Here is a 19,527-nt window from a genome sequence, read left to right on the forward strand (position 1 = left end):
TCAAATGGGTAGTGCCCGCAGCTGTTCCCAACCACACTTTAAAACAAATCCCTGCAAATGTATATCTATTTTGCCCAGATAGAGGTGCAAATGCAGCTCCCACCACTGAGGGGGGGGGGGAGAAAAAAAAACCTATCACACTGTAAATAAAAGCTGAAGCCAACAGTCTGTGGCAGTGGCTGCAGCTGCTCATTACCGTGCTCGTTACTTCGTTCACCTCAGTGCGCCTCATTGTCCACAAGAGGTCAGACATTAACAGCAGAAGTCATAAATAGTGCAGTGACTAACTCTGTATCCTCACCAGCAGTCACAAGTTAAGGGTCGATGGAATTCAGAGCTTCCTCCTTCTGTGAAGCCGCTTTTAATATATATATATATATATATATATATATATATATATATATATATATATATATATATATATATATATATATATATATATATATTTGTTTGTAAAGAGACAGGGTGGGGGCACTGCGGGCTATTAATATTACAATTGAACATCCAGAGACATGCACGTGTTCTCTCTGTCTCATCGAACACATATTTGGCACTCTTAGTTCATAAAACTTCCCCCAGTGCGTTTCTCAGTGCTGGAGGTCAACGGGATACTTGAGTGTTGTGCGTTAAGGGCGTGGGCCTTTCCTACTCGACTTAGTAAGCTGTCACGCCTTCTGAAGGAGGCAGGTTTATGTCGTCACACGATCCCTTGTCTGGGATGCAAATGTTTGGCCCACAGTGTATGATTTTTTTTTTCTAGTTGTAAGACAGCAGTTCATTCACAATTATGGGAGCCGAGGTGGAAAATAGTGACATTCAGCCAAAAGGAGAAGTTCAGCTTTGAGACTTTGTGGTAATTTCACAGATTGGAAGTCTATGGGTAGTGCATCTTTTATATTTTATTTATTTAGTTAGTTTATTTATTATTTTCAGTTTTTTTATTATCATTATTTTACTTTTCATCAAACCCAGGAATATTTGAGTGCCAACATCTCTGAAGGAAGCCCGTCGTCAGTGGTTTTGGCGGATTGACTTTTCCACGAAGTAGTAATGGCTACTGCAAGGATTGATTATGTTGCTCCATGGTGGACTTACTGGCTGCACAATTTCCCTCACTTCAATTTCTTTTTCCAGACGGTCGACAGCACTTTCAAACCGGAGGAGGCGAGCTATCAGCAGGTTGGTAACTGTAGTTGTGGGTAGAGGCGCACGTATTTTCAAAATAATCTCACTAGAAAATCAGGGCTGTTGTCCATCGGAGACTTTCAAAAGCAGTAGTAGGCATATTTAGATATGCCGTTACACAAAAACTAGGCAGTCTGCTTCGGTTACATGTAGCTTTTCTATTGACCCTCTCTGAGAGCCACCAGTGTGTCTCTCTCAAATGTTTGATCCAGATATTGGAGCGTTAAGAACCGACGTCGTCCTGCAGTTCTCACATGATAGGACACATGACCTGTATTAACTAAGCTGGCTCATGTAGTAAACAACAGTATTCCGGTATGTGTGTTTTCTGTGTGTATACAGAATTAAGACAGGTTCTATAGATTATATTTTTGTCTTACTGGTCCAATACAAATTCATTTGTACATTTACTCAGCTGTATGTTTGGACTCCTATAGCCTCTTAAAAATATGGAGAAAACAACAGTAGAAGCAACACCACGAGAGCGATGACAGCGTTTTTCCTACCAACTGTAGTGAGGATGGGTTGACAGATTTTATTTTAATTAAAATAATTCATGATGAGTTCATATGAGCCAGACAATGAACGTTGCATTAGTTAATTTATGACAGCAAATGAAAACCTTGTGGTCAGCTAATTTGTTTTGTGGCATAAAGTACTCTTTACGGATCTAATTAAAAATGATATTTTTAGTAACGTATTAGTTTATCATACAAAAACAAGCTTCCTACACCACTTATTTCCTGCGCCGTGTTCTAAAACAAATGCAGAAAGCACTCCAAAACTAGCATCACATCCTCCTTTAACCCTGGGTTGTTTATGAGTTGAAAATTCATCACCAAGAGACATCCCCTGTTGGTCCTTCACTATAGTCTTCTGTTGAGGTCCATCATTGAATCCCAGCAGTGTCACATTACACTGACAAATCATAGATAGTCTAAAGCTCTTGCAGAGTCTTTTCTTTGAAACCTGAAAGTAATTACCAGTGTTCATTTGACACGCTGGTCTGCCTTTTTTTGTTTTGTTTTAGTTTTTTGTTTTTTAGGAAAAAGTGGAAAATTCAGAGCAGCTACAAATGCATTTTAAAGGCTGCTTTTTTAATTAAATTAGACAGGCACACTTACACCTACTTTATACACACACTCCTTTTGGAAAATAAAAGATCAATGACCTTGTGATGAATGACCATACCATAATTGTTTTCTGTCTCACTTTTCCCCCCTCTAATGCATCTGTTGCTTTATTGTGGCAATGCATTAAGTGGAAATTGAAGTGCCTAAATGTCTAATTACAAAACAATTGAGTGGAAAATTAGAGGAATGAGTGGAACTAGCAGCATCATACTTATGGGGGCCCTGAACTGAGTTCTAGTGACAGCCAACCATCAAGGACTACACAGCAACACAGGACTCACCAGCAGTGTCCTCAAAAACAAGAAGGACATTATCGGATTAAATGCTCAGCCAGGAAGCGAGCTAAGGTGGAGCAGCTTAGCTGGCACCGTTATTGTACTGCCTATTTAGTTTAAATAATGTTACAGTGTTGAGTGTTTGGTTTGCTTTGGAGTCACTTATTTTATTTTTTTTAAATGAAGGCTTTAAAGTAGTTTGCATCAACAAGCTACAGAAAATTTTTATTGTGCTGCAATTCTTTGGTCCTCTTTGTTATGATTCAAGTTGCTCTATGTCAGGTTGAATATCTGATAACCTAGTTTGTAAATGAAATGTATCAAATGCTAGCTTACTTGTTTGCAGAAAGTAAAACCAAATAGGGTTCAGAATGGCTTTGCTCGGAACAGAGTTTGAACAATGAAGGACCTTGGTAGAATATGCAAAACAATATCATTTAAATTCGGTTACAGTGTCAATGCCTCCAAATGGAATAATTAGTCACAGACATTGTAGTCATAGAATAGCTCTGCTTAGTCAGCCGGAAAGAGACATTGTGAACTTGTGGGCATTAAAACTTCCAGCACTTAATATTTGCAAGTAAAATCAAGGTCTTGCTTTTCTTGTGATTGTTTTAAACTAACCAAGAGTTCAGATGTTATGCTTTTGAACTTGCAAAATGTTCTCAGCAGTGACGAATGCTGGAGATTTTCTGGGCTTAATACTTTTGTTCTTACACTAAGAGAAGGCTGCTAATATTTGTCAATCCCAGTACTATTGTGTAGTGTATAAAGACTTTAAAATGTTTAGGGGTTTTTATGATGGTGGTGTATAGACAGATTGACTGACAATGCTAAGATGCTATATATGCATTGATTCATCTACAGTGTGCCTGGAAACTGGGAACAAAATTAAAAAAAAACAAAGTTTTGTGCTTTTTCTCCATCAGTGGTTTCCCTTTTCTATCTGTCCTTCCGGCTTCAAATATTTTGTTCACTCAGAAATCACAAGACTTAACGAAAGGCTTTTGTGTCACATGACACCTCCTCCCTACAGCCTTGAATAATTTCTGTTCTCCTCTGAGCCACAGTCCATATTTTGCTATGGCACTTCAATGTTATCTGGGAGCAGCATTTACCCAGTTTTCTTTAGCCCTCTTTGCTGCATGCAGCAATCAGTAGTGTTAATGCTGATGATATAAGTGAGATGGCTAAACTCCACCTTAGAAATATCTCTACACACAAGTGTTGTTTGATACTGATGGGCTGTCAGGCGACCTTTCGGGTGTTGAGGGTCAGCTAGCCTGACATTCTCAGACCACACATACTGTTTGACTCTTTTGATATTTGCAGAAGCAGTCTGCTGAAAAGCTCTTGACATATTTTTCAGGGTGAAATCACATCTTAATCATGACTTTAACAGATGGCATCTCTGTTTTTCTGGCACTTTTTTTTTCTCCTCTCCGCACTTCTGTGTCAGTCTTTGATAATTCTAGCATGTGTTGGTGCAGTTGGTCTTGGGGTGAGCCTGCTGGTTCTGGCAGTATACTTGGTGTGCTTGTGCTGCTGCCGCAGGGACATCGATGAAGACACCAAAAGGCCTGATACCTGCTGCGTCACCTGGGTTGCCGTCATCACGGGTCTCATCATATGGTGAGTCAAAATGACAAAACGGTGCTATTGTGTTTCACGCTACATCTGTATTATAAAAGCTGTGTTTTAGATCTGAAACGCTATAAAAGTGTCTTCTCTTAACTGAGAACAACTGCATTGCTATTGTTGAATATGTAGCTAATAGTAAAGGAAGTTATGCTCACATTCTAATATGCTTTAAATTACTTTCAGCAGCTTCATGCATTTTTATTATGTTATTGATTTGTGAGGTTAGGATAAAACTGACAGTATTGCAGGCTGCAGGAACAAGAGCCCCACTGATTCTGCTTGCTGCAAAGTTTCAGCTCTTTCCATGTGTGGTGTACAAACACAACAGGTTTAGCTGCTCAGTTTCTGAGTGACAACGTCATAGCAGTGCTCTAATCAGCTGATCGCCGAGTGATCAGGCTGTTAAATCCATCAGCTGACACCCCCTCAAAACTTGGTACGGTTAAATATTCTACCTTACCAGATTTTTGCAGCCAAGAATTTGGCTCTTATTTAGTTTTCGGTTGTACTGCCAAGCATTAACAGGCAGGGAGCATCCAGAAGACCTGCAGAGCCACCGTCCCTGACATAATTGGCCTTTTGCATAAGATTTAATACACTTGGAAAAAGATGTTTTGGCAGTAATCAAATGACTTCTCTAAAAAGCTTGATTGAATTTATGTAAAGATCCACTTAAGCTTGTGACAGTTTGGTTTTTTAACTTTGTTAACTTTCTCTGTTCATATCCAGCCACTACCAAAGCACACACGGTTGTTCTGCAATACTAAGTGACTGGGCATGACACGGGTTAGCAAAGAAGCTCTGGTGTATACAAGCTCGTTACAGTGGATTACATTCATTTTAACAAAGGGAGTGCTGCATACGACATCCAGTTAAATAATATATCCATGAATAAAAATGATATTGAAATGACTTTAGATTGAGCAGAGTAAAAGTGCACTTTCAGTGAACTCTACTTATTCTACATCAAATTGTACTTGCAAATAAGAGATTATGAAGATGTTCTATTTGACGTATTTTTTGTTTTATGGTGCAGTCATTTTTTTCCAGCTGTGGCATGATCATTTCATCTGAGAGCGTGTTTGTTACATATTTCAGAGCAAAGGCAGACATGCAGTGAGACAGAAAAACCCCTTGTTTAAAAAGGCACTAACTGTCCAGCTTTGTTTTTGTCCTCTGCTGTATATCATGGGTTGTTTATTACATAAAATAGAGACTTCATTGTACTTTCATGTCATGTAAGAAAGAGCTATTTATATTTCATGAGAACCCTATTCATTTTCCAGCTTTTAACTTGGCGTGATATTTTATTATTGGGTAAATTATGGTTAGAAAATAAATCTAACATTGAAAAATCCCTTTCCTCCGTTGTTAGCCTCTGTTATCCACTTTATTATAGGTGCAGTGTGCTGGTCTCTCCAGAATCAAGGCATTGTTCTGTTATTACTTGTTCATCCAGTCCAACCATTTGTTCAGCTTAAGCTTTGAATACTAATGTACAAGCGTTTAGTTGCTGTACGGTCTGTGACGTGAGCCATTCTTAGAGGAACAAAGCCAAATATCCTGGTGTGCACATTCTCTATGGTTTTATATCTTAGTGTGTTGGTTTCTATTAAACACCTACTGCTGCAGAGAACCTTTTTCCACAACCACAAAACACAAATGCCTCCCCGGAGGATTCACTGCCCCATAATGTCCTGTCTCATTACTGTTTTATTACTGTGTCATTAGTTGCCCCTTTATTGTGGCTCATGTGACACTAGGATGGCCACGGGGTTAATGAAGTGCTTATTGTCCAGACCACTACACATCAGCTGGAACACAGATGTCTTGAAAAGTCTGAAGTAAGGTCATTCAATTGTATTTATTTATTTAAAAAAAAAACAGCTGAAAATGTTGTAATTCACTAAACAACATCGACACCATTTCAGATTGTGGTTGTTACACATTGTGTCCCCAGTGCCCCCTGTCCTAACCAGAGGGAGCTAGTTTAGTAGCGAAGAAACAGGCAGTGGGTTTTATTACTTACAATATAACAGCAGCAGGATTCTGGCAAACACAAAAAGAAACAGTGCCCTCTAAATGTCTGTTCACAGTTGAGTGAACAGATTTGTTCACAGTTGAGGAAGATGGCGGCGCGGCAGTAGCACGCAGCGGCCACTCCGGAGCCAAAGTGGTGCTGCATATCACCTGCCTGTGACAGTGACGGCTCCCTCCCAGATGCACTGAACAACTTCTACGCTCGGTTCGACAGGCAGAACGACGTGGCGGCGAGGAAGACCACCCCTCCTCCGAACGACCAGGTCCTGTGTCTCACTACAGCTGAGGTGAGGAAAACTCTACGCAGAGTCAACCCACGTAAAGCTGCTGGACCAGACAACATCCCAGGCAGAGTGCTCAGAGAATGTGCTGAACAGCTGGCAGATGTTCTCACCGACATCTTCAACATCTCTCTGAGCAGTGCCGTCGTTCCCACGTGCTTCAAGGCCACCACCATCGTCCCCGTGCCCAAGAAGTCTTCTGTGTCCTGTCTCAACAACTACCGTCCTGTTGCACTTACACCCACCATCATGAAGTGCTTCGAGCGGCTCGTCATGAGACACATCAAGACCCTGCTGCCCCCCTCACTGGACCCACTGCAATTTGTGTACCGCCATAACCGCTCAACGGACGACGCCATCTCCACTGCACTCCATCTTGCCCTGACACACTTGGACAAGAAGGACTCACACGTTCGAATGCTGTACATAGATTTCAGCTCAGCATTCAACACGATCATCCCCCAACAACTGATCGGAAAGCTGAGCCTGTTGGGCCTGAACACCTCCCTCTGCAACTGGATCCTGGACTTTCTGACCGGAAGGCCTCAGTCAGTACGGATCAGGAACTGCACCTCCAGCACCACCACACTGAGCACTGGGGCCCCACAAGGCTGTGTGCTCATCCTCTGCTGTTCACACTGCTGACTCATGACTGTGTAGCAACACACAGTTCAAATCACATCATTAAGTTCGCTGATGACACGACCGTGGTGGGTCTCATTAGCAAGAACGACGAGTCAGCGTACAGAGAGGAAGTGCAGAGGCTAACGGACTGGTGTAAAGACAACAACCTGTCTCTGAATGTTGACAAGACAAAAGAGATGGTTGTTGACTTTAGGAGGACACGAGGCGACCACTCACCGCTGAGCATCAACGGCTCCTCTGTGGAGATCGTCGACAGCACCAAATTCCTGGGCGTCCACCTGGAGAAGGACCTCGGCTGGTCCCTCAACACCAGCTCCCTGCACAAGAAAGCCCAACAGCGTCTCTTCTTTCTGAGAAGACTGAGAAAGGCCCAGCTTCCACCACCGATCCTGACCACCTTCTATAGAGGAACTATCGAGAGCATCCTGAGCGGCTGCATCACTGTCTGGTTTGGGAACTGTGCCATATCGGACCGCAAGACCCTACAGCGGATAGTGGGAACAGCAGAGAAGATCATCGAGGTCTCTCTCCCCTCTATTGAGGACATCTACACCACACGCTGCATTTGCAAAGCCACCAGCATTGTGGCTGATCGGACACACCCCTCTCACACACTCTTCACACTCCTGCCATCTGGAAAAAGGTACCGACGCATTCGGGCACACACATCCAGACTGTGCAACAGCTTTTTTTCACAAGCCATCCGTCTCCTCAGCAAAAAGGGACTGACTGATAAACACGCACGCACACACACACACAAACATTATCACTCAGGTTAACTCAACTATCTCAAAACATTGAGACTGGACTGACTAATCAACACAAGCGCAAACACACTGACCTACACCACCAAACCATCGTACACACCAACCTGTAAATGCTCTTTTGCACAATATTATTACTGGACTTTTTGCACTAACTTCTGTACTTCCTAATTTTTGCTGCTACACTAAGGAATGTTTACTGTTCCTCCACTACCTCAACTCATCATCACAAAACCTTATTATTATGTTACGTTGTGTTTTTCTGTCATTCTGTCACTTTGCTGCTCTTGTTTGCACATTTGCACGTGCACTTTGTTGTCTGCTGTCTGATAACAAAAAAAAAAAAAAAAGTCTTCCTTAGGTAGTTAGATAGTTAGTTTTTGTTTTTTTTTTTGTTAATTTATGTTGTAATTTATGTTAGGTCAGTCTGTCTTGTCTCTGCTAGCCAACTAACTAGGCCTCTTAGTTAGCTAGTTTAGTGTTTTCTGTTAATTTATGTTGTAAATTTATGTTGCATGTAGCACCTTGGTTCCTGGAGGAACGCAGTTTCGCTTCACTGTGTACTAACTGTATATGGTTGAAGTGACAATAAAGCCAACTTGACTTGACTTGACTTGAGTGAAATCTGATGTTTTTGTTGCTTCAGTCATTTAAAGTCAGCCATTCGATCAAAACAACAGTGAGACAAAGGTGAAGCTTATGTTTGAGCTTTTCTTTTCATACACATGTTAACTATATTGTACAAATAGCTGTTTTAATGTTAAATCTCCTTTTCAAAACTGTACTGAACTAAGTTAGGAGAACAATGTCAAATGAAATGAAAGAAGTTAATGACATTAATTATTTTTGCTCTTTTCATGCAAAGGCTCTTCAGTCCACTGACGTAACTAAATCTAATTTCATTTGGAAATGCATAACCAGCCTTTCAAAGCAGCGTCTTTCAGGATGTTACGAGAGGCCTTCAGTTTCCTCCCCAGCAGGTGATGTACTGTGGTGGTGTACAGTACAGGAGCAAAATGACAAAGAGAAATCTCATTGTCTAAAAATGTATGGACCTAAATGTGTGGTTTTTCTTTCAGAACTCCCCACGCTACTGTTCTTCAAATATCTATTTCCTGTTCAAAATTACTCTTTTTTTTTTTTTTTTGTTAGTTTTGTCCTTGTGCAGAGGAGATATTTTTTCTGTCATTGTCACTTCTTTGTGCTTTTGTGAGAACACATTCTGGTTTTAGTTGCAGTAAATGAGAGCTAGACACCTACTGAGCTTTTGTGAACAGTCTATAAAAAAGAAAAAAACCTAGGCAAAGACTAAAAACCAGTCGGTTAACTTACTTTTGCAGTCCTGAAGTGCAGTGAAGATCGACACAGGACAGCCATTCATGTGAAATGGCAAAATTACACGTTCATGTGAAGATCATTATTTTAAATTGCTTGTTTTATTTGATACTCACTTTTTGATTTAAAATTCGCTACACAACTTACATTAATGGCAAAACATTCAATGACACACTTTTGGAGGCAGGCGCATGCACGTAATGATTTATTTCACATGCACACCTGACAAGATGCATTAAAGTGTAAGATAAAATAAGAAGTCACAGAAGTTTAACTAACTTCTTCTGACTTAATTTTGTCTCACTGCGGAGGCTGTTAGCCGTGCCATATGCCTATCTGACTGTTTGTTTATGTGATTTGTAATTTTGCAGCAGAGATTGTGTTAAAACTTCTCAGGATGAGTCACTGTGAGAGTTAACAAGGACTGCGTTTACCTGTGTGTGTGTGTGCGTGCGTGCGTGTGTGTGCATATGATATAAGAAAGGAGTCCAGCTCTGCACTTGTGCTCTCTGTGGTGTGACTGATGACTCTATCCCCCCATGCACCCCCAAAATGTATTTGGACATGTTACTCATGTCTATATACAGTGATTACTATTACCTACTGGAGAACTGTAACACTGCTCATGTAACTGTAGACTGTTAGCAGTAGGGGTGCATTTTCTTTGTCGGTTAGGACACTAATCCTCCCTATTACAGGGGCTGAGGCGTAGTTTCAAAAGGCTAAATGTAGGTAAGAAAAAGGGATTTTATATTCCATTTACATACCTGCTTGAATATCGAACAAAACATTTCATTATATTGTACAAGTCAGCCACCATTTTCTTTATACATATATAGCTTCAAAGGAGCCATACTTTCTTGTAATATTTTGCAATGAATTAATGGGATTAATTAGTGCTGTGTCTACACATAACAGAAAACTTGATTCCCAAAGAGCTATTGGTCAAAAACTTAGCATAGCATGTAATGTGTCTTTAAAAAGTTCGAGGTAACTGAACAAATGGAAGACACAAGAAGAAGTAGCAGGACTGAAAAACATATCTACAGCTCAGTAAGACTTGGGCCTTGCTGAGGGATGAATCCAAATTTGAATTTTGTTTTTCTTAATTAGTTGTCAGTATTTATGTCTTAGAGAAGGTGTACAGGAGTGAGTGCCGCCATATGTAAAATGCGGTGGTGGTTCTGTCATGGCTTAGAGTTGCATTTCAGCCAGAGGTGTAGGGGATGTTTTTAGAATTGATGGAATTGCAAACGCGGAAAAGTACCGTCATGTTGATCCAATGCCCAATGCAGTCTGGAAAGCATCCAATTGACAACAATCCTAAACACACTCCCAATGCAGCAGAAGCATGCCTGGCCTACCCAGAATGCAGACATCAACATTAGTGAAGCAGTGAGGGATCATTTTGACAGACAATGGAACAAAATGCAGCCAACATCCAAAGAAGAGCTTTAAATGTCTTTCAAGAAGCCTGGAGAACTGTTCTTGAAGACTGCTTAGAGAAATTACAAGAAAGTCTGTTTCCCTTATAATACTGTATTTCCATTTGTGATTGCACGTTTCAATAAATCACAGCACCCATTTCCTGCTTTGCTAGCAAAATGTATGCAGGGGCTTAAAACTTTTGCACAGTACTGTATATTTAGTTGAAAAGCTTTTACTTGTACTGAAAAGTCATTTTCAGGTAAAGTGCAAAAGGTAAAGATAACAATAAGCAAAGCAGATGGAAACTTAAGAAAGGAAGAATATAAAATGTACTTTTATAATCTGCTGCGTTTTTTGTTTTTTGTTTTTGCTGCACATAATGTAGTGAGGGAAAAGAACAAATCAAAGCAGAACAAATTATACTCTTTGATAATATTACATTAACACATGCAGCATTGTTTAAAACTTACATCCGCTTTCTTTTTCTTTTTTAACTTAATGACATTCATCTTAGTTCCACTGTAATGACCCCATACATACCAATATTTTCTTTTATTGATTTATTTTGTATGAATTTCTGTCTTCCCCAGTTCTGCTGTTGGAGTGGGTTTCTATGGGAACAGTGAAACCAATGATGGGGTGTACCAGATGAACTATTCACTCTACAATGCCAATCGCACACTGGGTAACATCAACAATCTGGTAAGAGAACCCTGCCAAACTCTGCTCTATATTTCTGCAATTGTAGAATCATAAAAATCAAACGTGTTGTGTTCTCAAATGCTTTGTTTATAACAGCTGAGTAATTGTGGGATGAACCGGCAAAGCGTGTATCAGAGTTGTGTAAAAATACGAAAAAGAATTCTGCAGAGAAAATGCTTCATATATTACTGCCAATTACCAACAATCTGATGATGGCAGAAGCATAACGATAAAGCCCTGTTTTACAGCTGATAAACACCGCAGCTCCTCCACTTTAATGGGCCGTGCATCTGTCTCAATGCAGCAGCACCACCCCACAGGGGGTCTGTATCCACTTTTTGTCACAGTAAAGGAATTGAGGTGCCTGCTGTCTCAGGATTTGTAAATAGGGATTATTTCTGTACAAGTCCTGACCTGCATTCGAGGAAGTTGTTTGGGAGGCTTAGGGTTGATGTGGGAAAGGAAGAGGAAGGAGTGCAAAGGCATCAGAAAAGGGCCTTGCAAGAAGCAATAATCACAATGAGCAGGGAGAGGATTAACTCCCATCTGCAGTGCATTAATGGATGCTAAGCTTCTGCTCTTTCGATCACGCTCAGTCTCACTATCTCCACTATATGTGTGTGTTTGTGTACATGGTGGTGTCAGTATCACACGTGCTCTTAAAGTCCTCATGTGCACACATATTGTATTAATGTATGAACACAAACAGATTAGTGATCATGCTAAATACAAAAAGATGCATATTTCCTCATTTTTGGTTAGAAAATAAGGTCTTGATTTGGTGTAATGGTCATAGGGAAACCTCTGTTAGTTTAATCCTTCATTGATATAAATGTGCCTGACAACATTTATCACCACAAACATTTCTCTTTATCATGCAATATTCAGCAGCATCACAAACTGTAGCCTCAAAAATGAGGTTGGATCGACACCTCTCTAAAGCAGTTTCACACACAAACTAAAACATTATGGCCTTCATAATAGGCTGTATATATTTCTGGGCCCTTGTGTTGTACTATATTATTTTGAGCTTGGTACAGCAAATAACCTGGAAAAGGGTGTAGTGCTTTTGTGCTGTGGGAAGTAAATGGGATTCGGCTTTGGTGATTCTGCATCCTTGCTGCTGATGCTCTCTGAGGTATCTTGGTATTGATTTGATCCTACAACATGATGTACTGTATACTATGGCTGCATGAGAAGCTTAGATGTTCCCCCGGGGATACAAAAGCATTCTCTGTAAAATTATAGTTTGATGCAGTGTACTCTACTTACAGAGCTGATGAGCTTACTGACGGGTACTCCTGCAAATCTGAAGGTGCTTTAACTTGTGTTTGGTTGTGTTCTTGACCTTTCATTGATATTTTATTGGATTAAAGTTAATTATTTCAGTAATTTGCTTTAATATAAAGACTATTTTCCTTTTCTATTTTGCATTTCACATTCTGAGTTAATATCATATCTGTCAAGTAAAGTAAATGGGAATGAGAACAACCAATCTCTACTTCCCCGGGGCTCCAGTGAGGGTTGAGATTTACAGTAGGAGCTGTTTGGCTCTACTGATTGCTTTGTAAGGCTCTTCTAATCGCAAAATATGCACTCTTACACTCTGCGAGGGATTATCATGCATCATAGAAGGAAATATTTGATAAGGAAGACAATTTTCCCTTTGCTATTGAGGCTTTGAATGTTCACAGCAATCTATATTTCATCCTTATATTCAGTGTTCAGGTTGCAATATTAAGGGCTCTTCAGTGCTTCCGCAAAATTATGGATGAGAAAACATGGGAGCCATACTCGATAAAAATGTGTGCCTCCAATATACAGCAATGGTAACTCTCTTACATATAATTCTTCTTCTTTTGAAAGTGAAAGCTGGCTTGTGATTCTTGGAACAAAATGATTGCGGCTTCCTGCACCATACATCAGTTCCCTTTAAATGTCTCTCCTCAGGGTCTTATTTCTCAATGTATAACCTCACTTCACTTTAAAGTGCTATATTTTGTTTTATTGTCACACCTAATACAGTTAATCTTATATAGAAATCACTGAAGGCATTAAGCAGAACAATTCGGTTGCATGTTAAATTGGGCTTTTGAGCAGAGCCGCTCTGAGCCCCAAATCAGTCTCATTTAACAGCCATGTCCAAAATGGAGACTCCTCCTTGTGACCCGCTTTCAGTAAAAGCGAGCTTTAATCCATTTTAAAGAAAGACGGGACAGTCGAGATTAGGGAAATGTGGATCACCCAGAGCAGCTAGCTGATTGATCCAATTTCTCACAGGCAGGCAGACTGGCTTGCAGATAAGATTTGAGGCGTTGTGGCAGGAGCTGTGAGGGATGATGAACATAGAGGTGGGAGTGAGAACACTTTACTGGCAATCGTACGCTCCACCCCTTGGGATAGCTGGATTGGAAAATGGGGCTTTATCTTTGGTGCATCTCTACATGGATCAATTTTCTAAGGTCTTACTCAAACCATCAGGCACTTCAGCTCAGTAAAATTTAATCCGAAGTATTTGAAAAGTTGAAGTGTCAAGGAGAAGTAGATACATGTTTATCTTTGTGGTGAGTTTTCATAGTGTGAGAATACACAGGCTTCCTCAGAATTCTTGAATGTGTTGAAGAAGCCGTGGTTATAATGGAGGAAAGATAATAGATAACAAAAGCAGAGCTGCTGCATACTGTCACAGATTAGAATACAGAAAGTAGCATCTGTTCAGAATTAGTAGGGCCTCCTACTCACTGTAACGTTAAGTGCTCTAGCAAAGTCATTTTGGTGGGGGTGTCAAACTAAACTGAGCTTTGGAGATCTCTAAGGGATTTTTTTAAATACCTAAAAGTACACAATTTTTTGACAAAAATCAAGCTTGTTTTTTAATCATTGTTGAAGGTTTTTCCTTAAACAGATAAATAGTACAGCTTAGGTTAGCACAAAGACTGGAAATTGCAAACTTGCCTCAATCTAAAGATACACAGATCCACCGATATTCTTTTAAACGGTTTGAAAATAATTCACCATTATTAGCAACAGAGATTGGCATAGAGTCCCTGCTTAGAGTTAGATACAGCTGGGCACAGCCCAGGTTGTAATATAACAGATGTTAGGCTGTTTTACCCAGTGTCCAGTCTTTGTGCAAAAGTTAAACCGACAGGAACATGTTGCTCCCTGTTGTTTATCCGACTGATGATAATCTCAATCTGGCCAATTTCTTTCCCATTCCGTCCCTGTGTAAAAGTATCAGTAAAAATAGAAGGCCACACATAGAGATAGATATAATTTTATTTCGAACATGCAAATATAATTGAAATAACAACAGAAAAAAAAACAAAACTTAAAACTCATCAAGTTTTCATGCAAATTCCAACCAAATTCCAGTTTTAGAAAGACGAGATATGAAATATGTTCGTATTTATTGCTTTCAAAAAGTATCTGCCTTTCATGCAGGTCAGTGAAATCAGTGTGCCAATTTTTAACTACTGCAGTATCCACAATGCACTCACCAGACACTGACATGATCGCATGGTTGCTACAGATTTGTCAGCTGCACATCCATGTTGTGAATCTCCCACTCCACACATCCCAGAGTTGCTTTATTGGATTGAGTTCTGGTGACTGCACAGGCCATTTGAGTACAGTGAACTCACTGTCTGACAGGAAACCAGACTGAGATGACCTGAGATGAGATGATCTGAAAAAACATTGCGATGTGCTTGCTTTGGTGTTATATTTTCACTTTCAACAGTAGGATTACCCTTCCATTCACATTTGCAGAGCAGATTGTGTTACTAATAGAGATGGACCGATCCGATATTACGTATCGGTCCGATACTGACGTAAATTACTGATCGGAAATCGGAGAGAAATAAAAAATGTAATCCGATCCATTAAATATCAAAAAAGCACCTCACAAAACTTGTGACATGGCGTAACTCGCCTCATAACCGTAGCACGTCAGAGCAGTATGCGTCACGTGATAGAGCGGCTGTGTGTATTTGTAGCCTCGCTACCAATCCGGCATTTCATCTCTGAGGAAGTTATCCCAGAGAGAAGTAAAGCAAGTGTGTAAGTTCATCTCTGGATGTTTGTAAAGCATTCCCGCGTTAAGCTTAACAACCGATATATGGCGCGAGTGCCTCTTCTCTCTCCCTCTCCTGCTGCTACTTCAATCATGAAACTGATCAATGATCAGCCTATTGGCTTTTCTGTCACGAGTCTGTCTCTCTCCTTTGTTTTTGGCCCACTTTGCACCAGAAAGAGGAAACCAGCGGCTGAACAACAGCAGCACGTTTAAGCTTAAGCTGTTGTTAGAATTTATTTAATATTACTTTCTAGACCAGGATCCTTTTCTACGTAGCTGACGGCTGGTAACTGTGCAGGGGCGGATCTAGCAAAGTTTAGCCAGGGGGGCTGATAGGGCATTAACAGGGAAAAGGGGGGCACAAAGACATACTTTTCTTTCTTATTCTCATTTAAAATGTCTAGCTTTTAATAAATAATTATCTGAATCTTACACCCAAAGTTTTAATCCGATGTAAAATGTATAGAAGTCCATTACTGTATATAGTAACTGTTAAGTCTAATATACCCTAGTAAGCTATACTACTTTTTCCTCTGGGAAGGTACCATCTGTGCAGTCTGCAATTCTGTTGAAGAAAGATGTTGAATCTATTTAATTATTCTTGAAAAATAATTGATTTCTGTGCATTTTTTTTCACACTGCATCAAATTAAAGTTGATTACGTCGATTAAGCATCATGAGGTGGAGGGTGGGTGGTTCCCATTGCTGGGAGTTTGCAACCCTATTAGTTAGGTTGCTTACTCTTTAAGATACCAGAATAGGGAGGATGGAGTAGGTTTAAGTTTATTAGATTGATCAGTATTGCTAAACTATGAAATATTTTAGGTGCAGTGTATTTTTGCATACAGGTATAACAGAATAGCTTTAGTGTTTGTTTGTTTTTTAACTTGAGTATGAACTATACAAAAAGCAGCAAGATATTAAAAAAACAGTTTTATTGATTAAAAAAACACACTATATCGGATTCATATCGGTATCGGCAGATATCCAAATTTATGATATCGGTATCGGACATAAAAAAGTGGTATCGTGCCATCTCTAGTTACTAATATCACTTTAAAAGAGAATAATACACATAATGAGGTCAAGATATTGTGGTTTTAACTCTGTTTCCCATTAGTGTTTAAATCTACTTGTTTCTAGTTCTGTTGCTGCTGTGAAAGTAGAAGCATTTGCTGTGTCACATTTTTTTTTTATTTCTTTTTCTTTTTTTCTTGTTCAAATAAAAAAAGAAAAATGTATTTGCTCTTTTGTTCCATGCTTCCACCCACTCTGTTCTCACTATCAAAGACCTGTGTGATAACAGGTCTCCCCGGTTTTCTTATCAGTATTCTACTCTAACATTGTTTATCTGAATAAAACACATGGTTGAGGAGAAAAGTTAATCTTTTCTCGAGTGAGTGCTTCTTTGTTTCTTTCACCTTTCTCTATATTTTCAATCAGCTTTTAAAAGAATATTTGTTTATGAGTTTATATTCCTGTTTCATTCTGACCCTATTTTCTCTTTTATTTCTTTTGACCCCCTTTGCCTTTTTATTTTGTCCTCATGGTCTTCTATTCATTCTTTTATGTTTTTTATTTCTCTTTGCTTTTTGTTTTTTAGGTAGCAGGCTCGCTGGGCAATGTGGAAACTGCACTCAAACAGCACCTGGAACGCCTGGATGAGATCTTTTCTACGAGGCCTGACTACCTCCAAGCTTTACGTTTTATGCAGCTGATGGTCAACAATGTCATCCGTGAGCTGACTGTTCTTCCAGACATCAACAAAACCAATTTCGACTTGGCAGCCATTGCAGACCAGACAGCCTTCATTGAGTATTACAGGTAGGTGGTGCCTTAATACATCCCCTGGGTAGTGCACTTTTCTTTTTTCTTATTTTTTTTTATCTGCATGTGAATGAAGTAAATGCACTGCTCAGAATGGGACTGTAAGTGATCCAGAACAGGCACAGCAGATGGGATTTTATTGATCTCCCATCCGGAACACAGACCGGAAAAGCTATTTTTCCTAATTGCTAAATAAATGAAAGCTGAAATTGAGCTTTTCCCCCCACTGTGCGGGTTCAACTCTAATATGAATTGCTCTCATAAAACGTTATACGTGGCAGAGTGACTATTAGGCTGTTAATGAGCTCCTTACCTGCAGACTTGTGCTCACATTCATTCCAGTTATAATACTGATGCTGTTTTCTTTTTAAGAAATGTGTTCATTTCAAAATGTTAAGAGGGATAAAAAGAATCAAATCAGAAAACAGAAAAAAATATTAAACTCAATCAGTAATAAATTATTCCAAATGAATAAAAAAATATTCAGTTGTTAGTGGAGACTAATTTAGAAAGCTTAAAATGCTGCTGTATCAAACTGTGAATCAATTCTTATGATCTTCTGTTGATTCTTTTTATATTTAAGTGCATAAGACTTTAAAGACAGATCATGCTGCGCACTAAGGTTTCTAGCAAGCCTGTTGCCCACTTTATTTTAAGCGTAGATTTGAATCGATGAAAATATGTTCCTTCAGGGTGATGTGGTAGCTTCAGCTGTAGGAATTCATTTATTAGTGACACAAGAGGCTCCTGAGTCACACTTGCCTAATGCCACTCAGGAGCTAGGGTTTATCTTGTGTCAGTGTGGGGGATCATACAATATAATTGTCATCTTAGATGTTAACTAAAGAGCTGTTTTTAGGTTCAGCTGATAGAATACGCTCACCAGCTGCTTCATTACACCTTACTAGTACCAGGTTGACACCCTTTTGCCTTCATAACTGCCTTAATTATTTGTATCATATAATCAGTAAGGTGCTGGAAACATTCCTCAGAGATTTTGTTGCACATCCACGATGTGAATCTCCGGTTCCACAAGAGTTCCAGAGGTGCTTTATTGGACTGAGACCTGGTGACTTGCTTTTCTTTCCCATAACTATAGATACAGAATAGCTTCATGTCTTCAACCTGTAGCCATCCCATTGATATGCTTTATTATTTACATAAAATTTTGACCCGGCCATGTGAATGTTGCAGTAAAATTGCAACATTCGGATAATTTTATTGAGCTAATGCAACTGTGTTCAGTGTGTTCAGAGATACTCTTCTGCATATCTGTGGTATAATGAGTAGTTATTTGAAATACTAAGACCGCCCTGACTGTGGAGCTGAAAGTATGCCAAGAAAATATGCCACAAACTATTAGAACCAACCTGAATTGTTGATATAGAACAGGATGACTCCATGTTTTCTTACTACCAACATCAACTTCTGACCCTATCATCCAAGTGTTATAGCAGAAATCAAGACTCATACAGTCAGGTAGCAACTCCAATAATCTGTTGTCCAATTTTAGTGAGCTCGTGCAAATTATAAACTCAGTTCCTGCCTTACATTGTGGACTTGCTGTTGCAGAAGACCACACCATGTTGTGTGTTCAGAGATGCTCTCATGCATATCTTTTGTTATAATGAGTGGCTATTTGAAATACTCAGACCACTTTTCTCCCAGCTTGCATGCCAGAAGTAGGTTGTTTAGGTGTTTATGTTAATGGTTCAACATGTTTTCCAATACACCAGCCAGTAAATGCTGGATGAAAGGTGAAATTTTGAAAAAAATTAAAGATTATACTACTTATGCTGACGAAGGTAAAAAAAAAATAAATTGTACATTATGGAGGTATTTTGCATTTCTTGCAAGTGCTTCAGTATACACAGTTAAATTAAATCACTTTCCCTAAAGTTGTGAATATATGCATTCCTCCTGCATATGTAGCCGAGTGCACCAAGGTAGTTAAAAGCACCATTTATTTCAGGCTCATTTCTCCGTCTCTGTGGAAAGCTGTTTGAGTCACCTAGCCCATAGTTATGTACAGAGTAGGTAGTTTTAGACAGCATCGGATGCATTTCTATATTCAGTTTGTTTACAGAGGATTTGGGTGTTTGTGCCACATACTAAAGGTTTTTGATGCAGTTGAACTCCTCTGTAATAACTGTCTTATATAAAAACTTCATTCTATGTGTTTGAACACCTTAA

At 39.5% G+C, this 19,527-nt stretch overlaps 1 protein-coding gene across 2 annotated transcripts in view; it reads left to right on the forward strand.

Moving 5' to 3' along the window:
• The first annotated feature begins 663 nt into the window (after positions 1 to 663).
• LOC146388474 (protein tweety homolog 2-like) overlaps positions 664 to 19,527 on the forward strand; it is a 28,547-nt gene continuing 9,683 nt past the window's right edge. Inside the window, exons 1-4 of one of the 2 annotated variants that reach the window (XR_014800044.1) lie at positions 664 to 1,179; positions 4,053 to 4,225; positions 11,318 to 11,429; positions 17,111 to 17,331. Coding sequence is in view for 1 of the 2 variants with exons in the window: in XM_084925809.1 (XP_084781935.1) it covers positions 1,051 to 1,179; positions 4,053 to 4,225; positions 11,318 to 11,429; positions 17,111 to 17,331 (635 nt within the window). In the remaining variant the exon portion in view is untranslated. The remainder of the gene's footprint in view (positions 1,180 to 4,052; positions 4,226 to 11,317; positions 11,430 to 17,110; positions 17,332 to 19,527) is intronic. The other variant, XM_084925809.1, reaches the window with a different exon arrangement.

The sequence above is a fragment of the Perissodus microlepis genome, chromosome 4 (assembly GCF_051167445.1).
Source record: "Perissodus microlepis isolate ML-2025 ecotype Zambia chromosome 4, ASM5116744v1, whole genome shotgun sequence".
Classification (NCBI taxonomy): domain Eukaryota; kingdom Metazoa; phylum Chordata; class Actinopteri; order Cichliformes; family Cichlidae; genus Perissodus; species Perissodus microlepis.